This window comes from Urocampus carinirostris, chromosome 13 (assembly GCF_059441175.1).
Source record: "Urocampus carinirostris isolate Australia breed hairy pipefish chromosome 13, RoL_Ucar_1.0, whole genome shotgun sequence".
Taxonomy (NCBI): Eukaryota; Metazoa; Chordata; class Actinopteri; order Syngnathiformes; family Syngnathidae; genus Urocampus; species Urocampus carinirostris.
This window is the reverse complement of record NC_142361.1, coordinates 8,990,505-9,004,751: the sequence shown is the minus strand read 5'-3', so window position 1 is coordinate 9,004,751 and position 14,247 is coordinate 8,990,505. Positions and strand designations below refer to the sequence as shown.

At 39.7% G+C, this 14,247-nt stretch overlaps 1 protein-coding gene across 1 annotated transcript in view; it reads right to left on the bottom strand.

The window, feature by feature from the left end:
* LOC148353674 (protocadherin-15-like) overlaps positions 1-14,247 on the bottom strand; it is a 350,912-nt gene that overhangs the window by 188,896 nt on the left and 147,769 nt on the right. Inside the window, exons 12-14 of the mRNA XM_088350828.1 lie at positions 11,861-12,067; positions 5,493-5,627; positions 2,291-2,440 (exon numbers count right to left, since the gene is read on the bottom strand). Of these exons, the coding sequence (XP_088206954.1) occupies positions 2,291-2,440; positions 5,493-5,627; positions 11,861-12,067 (492 nt within the window). The remainder of the gene's footprint in view (positions 1-2,290; positions 2,441-5,492; positions 5,628-11,860; positions 12,068-14,247) is intronic.

The following is a 14,247-nucleotide window of genomic DNA, read 5'->3' as shown; positions in this document are numbered from 1 at the left end:
ACATTTTTTTAACTTTAACTCAGGGGTGTATAACGGTAGAAAAAAACACCATCACAGGGGTCAGACTCGAACAATTTATAGCATAAAAAGTGTCGTGATTGCCAATTTGGAGCACCTGCGGCGGCTTGATTGGCGCCAACAGCCCGGGGAGCTGATTGGTGGAAACTCCCATTTTTAAACCCCCGGCTTCCTCTTGGTGAATGTCAGATCGTTGCGAACTGTCTCATTCCGCTCAGTGAGATTTCTCGTCCGACTCCGTTTGTGCTAAGCCTTTTCCTGCCTGATATTCGCTATTGACCTGTTTTTGGACCTGATTACGCCCGTTCTGCCTGCCTCCTGTTACTTGACCCGTTTTGCCCTGTTATCTGCCTGCCTTCTGCCTACGACCCTGCTTACAAACACAACATCGCCTTTGATCTCCAGCCCCAGCCAACGACTCACTATTCCCACCTGTCTCCGTCCGACACGGAAGTGTCACTCCCGCCTCGCTCGCTCCTGTTGTCCGTCAGTCCTCGGATCAAGCAAGCAAGCCTTACTCTCCCTCTCTTTTCAAATAAAAACTGAGAAACGTGCGCTTTTGAGTTCTGTGTCCGTTTCTGGTCTGTGACAAAAAAGTGTGTCTTAGCTGTAGGATTCGGTATCTTTTGAAGGCTCACAATTGAATTAGAAAGATGATTCAGGGATGTGAGATCCGATAATAAAATATATAAAATGAGTTTTCATCCCACTAAAATTGAATCTCTTGTAATATTTATAAATTTTGCATTTGTTTGAAAAAGCAAAACAATTTAATTAATTCCCACAACTTTCTATCTAACTCGGGAAAAGTTATGCTAACTGGAAAATGATACAAATTACACACAAATACTAGTGTAAGTGCAAACAACATATATTAATTATTGATTTTAAAGTATTTTCTGCTTTTTTTCATGAAAATGTTTATCCGAATTTGGGCACTTCACTTTTAGATTTCATATATATTTAAGAAAAGAGCTAACACTTTTTTTTTAACAAAAACACCCAGGTGCTATTTCTTTATGTTTTTAATTTACGGGCTAACCAACGATTTCCAATTACTTGGGATAAAAAGAGTAGTTTACACATGAAGACATCCGTGACTTCTATTTCAGCTAAACATCATTGGGATGGGGTTTTCCTCATCCAATGGGCATATTTAAAACTGTAGGTCATTGTTTGTTCATTTTTCTCTTCTGCTTCTCTCGGCATCGCCCCACAGGCTAGTTTAAAGACTATTGCGAGCCTACTTCAGCTGGTGGGCAATATGTTTGACACCCCTGCATTTCTGTTCAAGTGAGCCATATATCCCAAAGTATGACTTTTGCTTTTAAATGGATTTATATATTTTTTCCAAGCTGTTTTGGGAATCAGCTTGAGCCTAAAATATTTATGTTGGCCAGGCCAACAGTGATGACCATATATTGGCAGAGGAAATCAACCACAGAAGGAGAATGACTTTTGACCAATAAGTGTAGTTTTGCCGCTACTGGCCTTGTGTCCAGCATAAAGTTGTCCAGCTTGGAATAAATAATTGGCTCAATTTTACTTCTTGACCGATGCAGCTGTAAATATAACTCACTTGCCCACAGCATTGTTAGTGGTAAACAATTGTCGACGTATGGTAATATCCTAGTCTATGTAGTATATTAATAAACGGCCCAAGAGAGACAAACCCCATGACCCATTGATTTTTTGTTTTTTTTATATATATTTCAACTGGAGTGTGTAAAGACACTACTTTTTATATTGGTTTTCAATGATCCAGAAAGGATGCATGCTGCGAGACAACCACGCTGAATGGGGCTGAGGGGGGCTCCTTCACTTCAAACCAAAGGACAGCTAAAGGGCAGAACAAATTATGTGCAGTTCAGTAGGAATATGCACTTACTATCACTGTTGCTTAAGTACCGTATCTCTCCCTCCGGATTATAAGGCAACAATTGTTGTCAGCGATAAACTATATAGACTGATCAATAATTGCATGAATATGGTAACGCATTTTTATTATGCCTGCAAATGAGACGCACCAGGTTAAAAAGCGCACATTCAAATTTCCGAACATTTTTTTTTTTTTTGGGTGCACCTTGTACTTTGGAAAATACCGTATTTGGTGATCACTGTAAAACTGCTTCGTCTCACAAAAATACCCATGAACAAGTCCTATACAGTAAATAGAAGATTGGACGTATTTGCAAGAAAGCTTTTTCTCAACGTTGACGAGTTGGCGAGAGAACTAGACGAGCGTTGAGATATTTAGATTTTTTTTGTTTACCTGCAGCACTGTCTCCCCAGGTTGCATGTCGGTGAACAGGTCCACGTTGTAGGACACCTGAGCAAACGTGGGCGTGTTGTCGTTAGCATCAATAACCAAGATGTTAACAGTTACGGGGCCGCTCTGTTGGACGTTGTCGGATGCCACCATCTGTGAGGGGAAACAAGCAGGGATGGTCGATATGCTGCATCCTTGCAAGACGAAATTATGGATATATGCTGAAAACGTCTCAGATGTTTTTCAGCAATTTCTTTAAAGGAGGTTAAGACAAACACCATTCATGTTGCAAGTACTCTCTTGATATAAAAATCCACACAATTAATACTCTCTCTCTCTCTCTCTCTCTCTCTCTCTCTCTCTCTCTCTCTCTCTCTCTCTCTCTTCTCTTTATTGTACAAGGCTTCACCTGCAGGATAAATTATAAATGGAACTAAATATATTTTGTTTTGTGTTTTTTTTCATGTTTTCATACTGATTATCAGGATTTAGCAGAGCATCTGTAAAATGCATTGAGCTGAGCAATATAATAAAATTGTAATATCAATTTTGAACTGTTCGGAGGTGTTCTACACCTAGTTTTACCTTTAGTTGATGAGACAAAACTTCATATAAACAGAACCATTACAGTTTGGGCTGTTTCCTTCATTTAAAGCCTTGTAAAATCCACTGATCAGATTCTTTTTAAGTCAAAAAGTCAACTTGGAACGTATCTTTTTAAAGCCAAGTCCAAATAGATGAAAAAATCTGCAGGCTAGCTGCAATTGCACGTTAAAATGAGTGCGTGGCTTAAGGGCAGCATTAAAGACATTTTACTTTTTAATTGTATTGCCTAGAATACAGTGTTGCCTAAAAAATGAAGCGTAGGAAAACCCAAGAGTGGGGCAGTTTAATGTACAACAGTTAAACTTGGAAATAAAAGTTTAATTAAGTATTGATATCCCAAATAATCATTGGGGGGAAAAGCATTTGTGTGACACAAAATTTTAAAGAATAAAAAAAAACAACATTTGGAACTAGTTTGTTTTTCTGAACATTATTGCACTACTAATTATCTTTTTTCATACCAACATAATGTGATTATGTAAATAACATTAATGGTGTAGTTTTTTGTACAACTTATGTATTAGATAATAACCTCCCAAAAAGATGATTGCAGGTGTAGAGTGATGCCCTCTTGATCCTTGCACACACAAACACAGCGTATTTAACGTGTTGAGACGTTTTGATTATAGATTGTTCTTTTGATAAATACGCTAAACACATAAAATCCTTTTTAATCATGGTTTTTTTAAACTTACAAAAAAAAGGCTACCAAGTGTGTGTACAAATAACATCATTAGTAATGTAATACAATGTTATGATTTATGAAACACACGCATGTTAAACTGTTCTCTTTTTATTTCAAAAAGGGATGTTCAACACCACTTTTTTTAGACCAATATGATACCCAATGACTGGTCGTTGATACTGATGCACCATACCAATACCATAAGTACATACAATTCCCTCCTGTCTGCAAAAACACAAAGAATACAAAACAGATGAGTCCCGCACAACTCATGGTTAGGGCAGACAAGTAGGATCTTGATGTTCGAGGCATTTGGCGCAAGCTCCCACGTCTTGTGTGCTAGACAACACACTACACAAAACAGTGAGTTGTCACTATGAGCAGCAATAAGAATTATTGTTATTATAATAGATACTGTCATTATATTACATACTATAAAACTATGGAGATATCAATGATGGTAATGACAATAATGATTATGAAGTGACTGTGCATTCACAGAACCAATGTAAATATGTTGATTCACGAGGTGATTGTTACATGTAAATACACAAGAGATCTATCTATAAGATATTTTTAAGGAATGGCGGGTAAGATTGAATAAGTATGTATTTATTCCTACTCTTTTTCGGACATGTTACGTGAAATTTGTTTTTGTTTTTATTTATTGTGTTTTTTCAGTTTTTGTTTTTTGCTCATATTTTTTTATCATGTTTGAAATAAAGATTCGGTTAAAAGATAAGATATATTTAAATAAATTACTTTTAATCCCAACAGAATAATTACATTTACAATTGAAGGGGTGCATGACTACTAGAATCCTGCTGGTATCAGTTATCATCGCACATTGAAAATGCTGGTATCTGTATCGATACCTGGTAAAGGCCCATCCCTAATTTCAAATGTACATGTTACACTTCAAGTCCCAGGACATTTCTTACAGCTCAAAACATAGGAAAGCAACAGTGTAAAAGAGCAGAAAGTACAGACATTACAATATAGATGCACATTGATTTGTCTTCCAGCAAACATTATTTTCTTCATATTAGCATGCAAAGGGTCATTACTAAATTGTTTACACTAGAATGTGCCTCATTTGCAGATCACTGGTGAACCTAATGCAGTCAGTTAGCATTCTGTGTAGGGAAGCCAAATGGCTTGGCTTTGGTACTTGTATTAAGAACCTAAATGTTCAAATATGACATTTCTATAATACACATATAACAAGAAGATTTTCTGCACCAGAAATTATGCATTCTCCTTGAACAACGTGTTTTCAGTTCATGGATTCTTTTTACTACTACTTATTACTTTATTGTATTTCATTCTAATTTTATTTTGAAAAAATCAGTTTCAATGATTGATATTTATAATATTGTGTTTTCTATTTAAGATACATTTTTCCATCATTTGCTACTGATGGTGCAAATCGGCCGATTCCATTTAATATTAATTGTGTGGATTTTTATATCAAGGGAATATGTCTATTCAAGGTTACTAACAGAGCAATAAGTAATAATGTTTTATTCATCACATCCTGTTGGAATATAATTTTCATGATGTTCACTTCATGCATCATTTTCTCAAAAAAATCACTCAGGCCCTCGCCTTTCAGCCTTTTTTTTAATTTGGCCCTCTGTCCATTTGACACCCCTGCTATAGTATATCACCAAGTTCAGATATTATGTGGGTGGTGTTAAACAATGGGTTGACTGCCAACTGTGTCTGTTTGTGCAGTCCTAGACACAGCTCTTACATTTACGAGAACATATAATGCTCTCCATGCCTAACGACAGTCACATTCCACAAGACATTCCTAACCCTCAACTTTTCATTTACTCTAACCTTTGATGCAGAAAAAACAAACAGAAGAACCTGGCAGGTGAAAGGAGCAACGGAAAAAACAGAACATACCGTGAAGGTGTAGGTCATCTGCTTCTCCCTGTCCACGGGTTTCAGAAGTCTCAGGTATCGGGTTATGCCGGTGGAGGTCAGGCCGAAGACAGCAGTGTGGTCATCCTGGGTTATCCTCAACATGGGGTCTTTGGTCTATAGGCAATGGAGATGCGGAACACGGCCATAATCACGTTACCATGAGGACAGGGATGTGTCCCTTTCCAAGGCTGGGTAAAGCAAGTCTGATCCTCAGAGCAAGAACAGACGGATCAATGTGTTTTAACTTCACAATCAATACAGGACTGATTTCTTCTCAAAGTTTCCCTTTCCAAAAAGAAAAGTAAGACGCACCACATTGATGAACAAAAGCTCAGACAAAATTGGACAACTTATTTTTCTTTGCCCGTCTGCTGCCGCCGTTGTCGGCGCATTCGATTGGCGTCTGCTTTGGTAAACATCACAAAGGATAGGATTATCGATTACTCTCTGTGTGTATATTCTTTATATTTTCTCCTTGAAACCGTGAGGGAAAAATAAAATAAAAACAGGGGACTGTAAATTTCTCGTTGGGAAGGTTATAAAAGTGTTCAGTTAAAACATCTCACGAGCCCCACTATGTTAACCAAGGCATGCAAGAAACTCCCTTCCCGAGAAGTAATGACACACAGCAGGAATCTAAATGCAAACGAAGTATACAGCAGCACAGCAAAACACTTGAACACACAGAACACTCAATGAAATATTCTTATCTTCTCTCAGCACTGAACAATTGCCTTTCATATTTCAAGGTACACTTTCACAATGTAACAATAGGGAGACCATGTTTGTGCCTTATTTAGATTTACAGAGAACATATTTAATATATGAAGTTGCAATGACTAATCAATTAATCAACAACTAATTAGTTATCAAATTGACTGACAATATTTTTTTTATAATTGCTGAATCATTTAGATCTTTTAAAAATAAATGTACGATGAGATTAGAATTAATCAATCAAAATAGAATGCCAATTATATTTGCGTTAATTTAAAACCAAACACTGCTGATGTTGGTACCAAAAAATATTAGTCACATTTAAGTAATTTAAAATTTTCTTTTTTCAAAACTCCTTAGTATTGGTCAGCCAACGGTTTTGGGGATCCCTTTAAAATACATATTTTGGACGAGCGTGCACTCCGGGCTTTGCTTTTGGGCAATATCGATGAACATTTTTTCATATTTTCAGACACTTGACAGAAAGGGACACAATCCTTTTTTTTTAAAGCTGAGAGCTACCTTTTGTCACTTACTGGCATGAAGCGCCCTTCTTAAATGTGAATTTCCCTTAGGGGATGAATAAAGTATCTATCTATCTATCTATCTATCTAAATAATATGTTTTTACTATGCTGTTATCTTATTACCGGGTTGTAATTATTACAGGTTAAAAAAAGATCAGTCAACCACTTAATATCAGGTTAGTTAGAATTTTCAAGAAAATCAAAATTATCCATGATATATTTTCAGAAGCAGTCCACAGGCTACTCGGGTGGTCTTAGGGGGGTCCCACGTTCGACACCCTTACTTTACAGGGCAAACCAGTAACTAATTCACATTTTTCATCATTTATTTCCAATTATGTAATGTTTTATTAAATTCTTTTTCTGGTTTACCTTAAAAAATTGAAATATCTTAGTTGATCTGATTCATCAAAAAATGATCAACAGATTAATCAATCATAAAATTAATCGGTTTAATAATGTGACTCACTTTCCCTTTTAAATACAGTGATATAATAAAATATTGATGTGGTAGTGGCAGTAGTAGAAGTATTACAAATACCGGTAGTCATAGTAATCCCATCCGGCTCAAACCGGCATCATATTTTGTCATTAACATGTACAGGTGTACTCTAAAAAGTGGAATCCAGGCAACTCCATCATCTTAATGATATCCGATAGACATTCGTTTTTTCCTGCACACGGGGTCGAAGGATGTCCTGAGTGGGATCGCAGATTACAATACCAATATCGGTGTCATTAAGTTGCAAATGAATTATAGCCTAGTCTCAAAATTGGCTAAATTAGCATGTATTAATAAGATCCAAGCTAATATAGCATAAATTGCGGTAATATGTCGATTTCATAGACCACCATTAGAAGGTTGTATGAAATGTTTCAAGTGGCAATTAGGGATTTGATGCTTTGTTATACAGACAATAATTTGGAATTGAAGTCGTCATCCCAATATGCTTGATTTGAATAATGATCAACTCTCAGGACATCCCCACCACATATTTTATGTGTGTGTGTTTGTATCAGAGCTTCAAAAGCATCTGTTTTACCTACAGGTATATCACCAGGAGCCAGCTACAATGACAACCAAAAGGAAATGACTCACAAACAGAGGATAAATATAGATCAGTATTTTCTGGCATAAAATATTAAAAAAAAGCTCAGATTCTGTTGAGGGCTGCAAACTAATGATAATTTTAATAGCCAACTTGTCTCAGACTATTCTAATAATCTATTATTATTATTTAGATATTCGAACTAGTCTAATAATCCGATTTCTTTTTTAATTTAGCACTATATTGATTTAATAATTTGAAAAATTATAAAAAACACGAGAAAATGGAAACAATTAGATATAAATACTTTAATTTAATGTACTGCAGATTCGTATACAAATCTAAAACTAATCAGGTGCAGTGCTTGATCAGTACAGACATAAATCCATATATAAACCTCTGTCCTTTTTTAGGTACAGGCCAATAAATAGTAAATTAAAATCAAATCTTCATGTATTGCCCCTGTACACCAAGAGCAGGCTAGTTAAAAGCAGTAGAACAGTGAATGAAACAAATAGTGTGTATGGTGTCAATCAAACAGCGGGCATGCTCTGCTTCTGTAGACAAACTGGGAAGCATAAGACACATAAAAGCTAGAAACTGCTAGCATTTAGCGGCTCATTACATTGAAACTAAATTAATAAATTAGATTGCGAAGAAATGCCAGCAGTGCTATGTGGATTGCTATCGCTTACAGGAATCGACTGAGGCTGCGTCGGAAGGAAAAGCAATAGCTTGGCTGCAGGTCCAGCCTATTGTTATCTGCTACGCTGACAACTCTGCTAGGGGGCCGGTCACACAGCCGTTTGCGGCTGAATCACGGCTAAAATTTTGCGGGGTTTTTTTGCCCGTGGTTGCCCGCGATGGAAAATGCGCAAAATTGGCCAACCCGCTGTTCATCGGTGGTATGCCCGCAAAACAGACGCCGGCGACTGTTCCGCTTACTCATCGCGTCATTTCCGCGTCGTTTTTCGTGTGGACCACGGGTATAAAAGCTCCCGAGCCGGTGTTGTGCCCAAATCCGACTCCTACGCAGACATTTTTATTTTATTATCTTGTTATGAAATGAAAAGAAATGTCAAGAAATAAAAATGGATTAAGACGAGGTCACTACGGTGACGGAGATCCATGTCCACCACTTGACGTCTCGAGCACAACTGACGTGTGCTCGGAAAATCGCGCTGTATATACGCGGAGAAAGGCGTTTGACCGTCACACGCGTAACACGCTAATTTCACGTAATAACACCGCAATACAGGCGCAGAACATGCTATTACCATGCTCCACCCACGATTACCCGCTGAAATTTCCCGTCCTACCCATGTGTAACCACGCCCTGGCCGCGGCCAGAGCACGTCGTTCCGCGTCATTTCCGCGTCATTACCTTGTGTGCCGCCCGCGGTTAACACAGGGTCTAAAGTTTTGAGCAGCGAAAAACTTTTTCGCGCGGCCAACCGCGTGTGAATTTCCGACCGCGTGTAAAGCACTGCTGTATCTCGTCTGTATGGCGATCTCAAAGCGTCCAATAGCGTCCGCCTCACAGGCAGAAATTTCTGGCCGTGATTCAGCCGCAAACGGCTGTGTGACCGGCCCCTTAGTTAGAGCTGCGTACGCTGTATCTTTCCATCGCCAGGTCCATTAGCCATTAAATGAATGACCTGTTGCGACAAAGTGGTAAAGTACTACATTTGGGATGGTTTAATTTTTATCATCGCAGAGATGTGGCTCAATTTGAGGACCTCCAATATTGTTTTACTTTTGGATAATAACAGTAATACCAATTACTAGAGTGCAATTATGCTTTGTATGTTATTATTTGAAGATCTATTGTGTTATGTTGATGTGGTTGTAGATTCTGAGTAATGCTGTCATGCTGAGGTAAGTTTAACCCTTTCGGAGGCTTTAATGAAGGTGTGACTATATTTTGCTGATTTTTCACTTCTCGCAGGTGGTTCTGGTCCCCATTAACCGTGAAAACTGAGGGGATCTCTGTAGTCGCATATCAAATGGGAAATCATGAAATCAAAACCAATATCCGCTCGAACGTTACCGACAGTGCATCCGGAAAGTATTCACAGCGCTTCACTTTTTCCACATTGTGTTATGTTACAGCCTCATTCTACACAAAATGCTCCATTATGACAATGTGAAAACGTTTTTTTTTACTTTTTTTGAATTTACTAAAAATAGAAAACTAAGACATCACATTTACATAAGTATTCACAGCCTTTGCCTAATACTTTGTTGATCCACCTTTGGCTGCAAATACAGCCTCAAGTCTTTTTGAATATGATCCCACAAGTTTAGCACACCTATCTTTAGGCAGTTTTGCCCATTCTTCTTTGCAATAAGTCTCAAGCTCAATCAGGTTGGATGGGAGACGTTTGTGCACAGCCATTTTCAGATCTCTCCAGAGATGTTCGATCGGATTCAAGTCTGGACTCAGGCTGGGCCACTCCAGGACATTCACGGAGTGGTTCTGAAGCCAATCTTTTGAGATCTTGGCTGTGTGCTTTGGGTCGTTGTCCTGCTGAAAAATGAACCTTCGCCCCAGCCGAGGTCAAGAGCGCTCTGGAGCAGGTTTTCATCCAGGATATCTCTATATATTGCTGCATTCATTTTTCCTCCTATCCTGACTAGTCTGCCAGTTCCTGCTGCTGAAAAACATCCCCACAGAATGATGCTGCCACCACCATGCTTCACTGTAGGGATGGTATTGGCCTGGTGATGAGCGGAGCGGTACCTGGTTTCCTCCAAACATGGCGCCTGGCATTCACACCAAAGAGTTCAATCTTTGTCTCATCAGACCAGAGGATTTTGTTTCTCATGGTCTGAGAGTCATTCAGGTGCTTTTGGCAAATTCCAGACAGGCTTCCATGTTCCTTTTACTAAGAAGTGGCTTTCGTCTGGCCACTCTACCATACAGGCCTGATTGGTGGATTGCCGCAGAGATGGTTGTCATTCTGGAAGGCTCTCCTCTCTCCACAGAGGAACGCTGGAGCTCTGACAGAGTGACCATCGGGTTCTTGGTCACCTCCCTGACTAAGGCCCTTCTTCCCCGATCGCTCAGTTTAGAAGGCCGGCCAGCTCTAGGAAGAGTCCTGGTGGTTCCAAATGTCTTCCATTTACGAATAATGAAGGCCACTGTGCTCATTGGGACCTTCAAAGCAGCAGATTTTTTTCTGTATCCTTCCCCAGATGTGTGCCACAAGACAATCATGTCTCGCAGGTCTACAGACAGTTCTTTAGTCTTCATGCTTGGTGTTTGTGCTCTGACATGCACACTCAACTGTGGGACCTTATATAGACAGGTGTGTGGCTTTCCAAATCATGCCTAATCGACTGAATTTGCTGCAGGTGGACTCCAATTAAGCTGTAGAAAGATCTCAAGGATGATCAGTGGAAAAAAGATGCACCTGAGCTCAATTTTGAGCTTCATGGCAAACGCTGTGAATACTTATGTAAATGTGATTTCTTAGTTTTCTATTTTTAATAAATTCCCAAAAAGTTAAAAAAACAACTTTTTCACATTGTCATAATGGAGTATTTTGTGTAGAATTTTGAGATAAGAGATTAAATTAATACAATTTGGAATGAGGCTGTAACATAACAAAAGGTGGAAAAAGTGAAGCGCTGTGAATACTTTCCGGATGCACTGTAAATCTGAACGAGAGCCTGTTTCGACCAACTGTCCGACATGCTTTTAAAATGTCTCTGCATGATACGCAAGGTCTGCTTTGCAAACTTCGCAAGTAATCTTTTTATTGCCTAGATTCAGACTAAAATTGGCAAAAACTTTAGAAGTTTTGGTAGTTGTTGATGTCGAAGCCGGCATTTCTGTATGTTTACCTTTGTTCTCGAGACAGAGATGCTATTGCACATGCGCGACTGTAACCAGGAATCAATCATATTCATTTAAAGATGTCTAAGTATGTTGGACAATCGTGTTTGAGGACAATATAATTCTTTGTCAAATATTTTCATCATAGATTTTGTCAACAATGTTGCTTCATCGTTGCAGCCCTAAATCTGATGCTAAACGCTATCCTTCATACCTCCTCCACGTCGTTATCCAATGCCACGATCGCAAGAGGCGTGGAAAGGTTGACGCTAGCCGAAATAGTTGTGCCCACTGGGGACGACTCGCTCACGTAGCCCTGGTAGGTGACAAACTGGAAATATGGCGCCTGGTTGTTTTCATCCAGGATTTCCACGACCAGGTCGGCATATGCCGGAAGGCGGTGGCCGTTGTCCTGCTCAGCCTGAAACACAATCATAAAGTAAAATGCATAGAAGCCTGGGGTGCATATTTTCTCAGTCATTTATACATTGAACAAGTGGCACATTTACATTGTCCGTTAATTTTAAGTCAGAGTGGATCGTACTGGCGGGCGCAACTGAATGTCAGATGGTTCATCTCATTAGAAATTGTGCGCGGTAGTTGCAGTTACGAGTAAATCAACCTCAATTCCTGTCCTGATAGCCAATCAAAACGTAAAATGGTTAACTCCAGCTCACTATGTCATGTTACAATGATTATGCGAGAAATATCTTCAAAAGACGCTTGAACAAACTGGTGGTCATAAAAACTTTTGGCAATGGTTCGAAGATCGATCGTTGCAGTTTGAGGATGCATAAAATCCCTACAATGACAACTCGACAAGGCAAGGCAAGGCAAGGCAAGTTTATTTGTATAGCACAATTCATACACAAAACAATTCAAATTGCTTTACAGAAATGGCAGTCAGGTTAAAAACACACAATAAAAGACATTGAAAATGTAAAATGCGTTTTTTAAAATGCATTAAAACCACAGATAAAACATAATAAAATCAATGAATTAAAATAAGGTAACAGTGAAGAGTGCAGATGGAACCAATTTCAGTTGTATGCACAGTTGAACAGAGCTGTTTTTAGCCTGGACTTAAACATTGTCAGAGTAGACGCCTGTCTGACGTCATCAGGGAGACTATTCCAGAGTTTAGCTGCATGGAACTGAAACGCAGCTTCACCCTGTTTAGTCCTGGCTCTGAGCACCAGCAGAAGGCCTGTCCCTGAGGTTCTCAGGGTCCGAGATGGTTCATATGGGACGAACATGTCACAGATGTACTTTGGTGCTAGACCATGCAGAGACTTATACACCAGCAGAGCTGTTTTAAAGTATTATCTGAGGGACAGGAAGCCAGTGCAGAGACTTGAGCACAGGACTGAGAGGGTCGTACTTCCTGGTTCTAGACAGGACCTGAGCAGCAGCGCTCTGGATGTTCTGCAGCTGTCTTACAGCTCGTTTAGAAAGTCCAGTCAGAATGCCGTTACAGTAGTCTAACCTGCTAGAGATAAATGCATGGATAAGTTTCTCTAAGTCTGGTTTAGACAGTAAACCTTTGATTCTGGCAATGTTTTTGAGATGGTAAAAGGCTGATGATGTTATGGATTTAATGTGGCTGTTAAAGTTTAGGTCTGAGTCCATTATTACCCCGAGTTTTCTAACCTGATTTTTAGCTTTTAAACTAAGTGATTCACTGAATATCCAATTGTTATTACATAAGCTTTCCAGCTATATTTGTTTTATCATGTAATCATCACATAACTATTTTGATCATCAAATTATTAATTTAGTTGTAATAAATGTGTCATGATTGCTAACTCTGGTCACCTGGAGCAATCATGTAGGCGCCTTCTGACGCTTCGTTCTTTAGCGCGCTGCGCCCAGATCTCTTCGTCAGAGTATTACGATTGTAAGTCTGTGTGACTCTCCTGATTGCCCGTTTCATCTAGAACTCTGTTTACCTGTTTCTGCCTGCCTCCGACCCGACCTGCTTCCGTCCCATGCTACGATCTTCTCTCCAGCCCCGGTAAACTCGGCCTGCTTGTCTTCCGCTCTCCGATTGGCCACCCGATCCGAAGCTTTCTTTCCGGCTTCGCTGCTGACGTTTGACAGCCATCTCGTCTCCCGCAAGCCCTGATCGCTTCCCTAAATAAATAACTGTAACGAATGCTCTGGGGTTTCCTGGTCTGTTCTGGTCTCATGATAAAATGCACCTTATACTTATCTCATCTCATCTCATCTCATTAGCCGTACCGCTTATCCTCAGTAGGGTCGCGGGGGGCTGGAGCCCATCCCAGCAATCATCGGGCAGTGGGCAGGGGACACCCTGAACTGGTTGCCAGCCAATCGCAGGGCACACAGGGACAGACAACTCATTCGCTCATTCACACCTAGGGACAATTTGGACCGGCCAATTCACCTGAAATGCATGTCTTTGGAATGTGGGAGGAAACCGGAGTGCCCGGAGGAAACCCACGCAAGCACGGGGAGAACATACAAACTCCGCACAGAAAGTCTGGAGCTGGATTTGAACCCACGCAGGTTCCCACGACATGAACTGTGCCGCACAAGCGCTAACCACTGCGCCGCCGTGCTGCCCCCACCTTATACTTA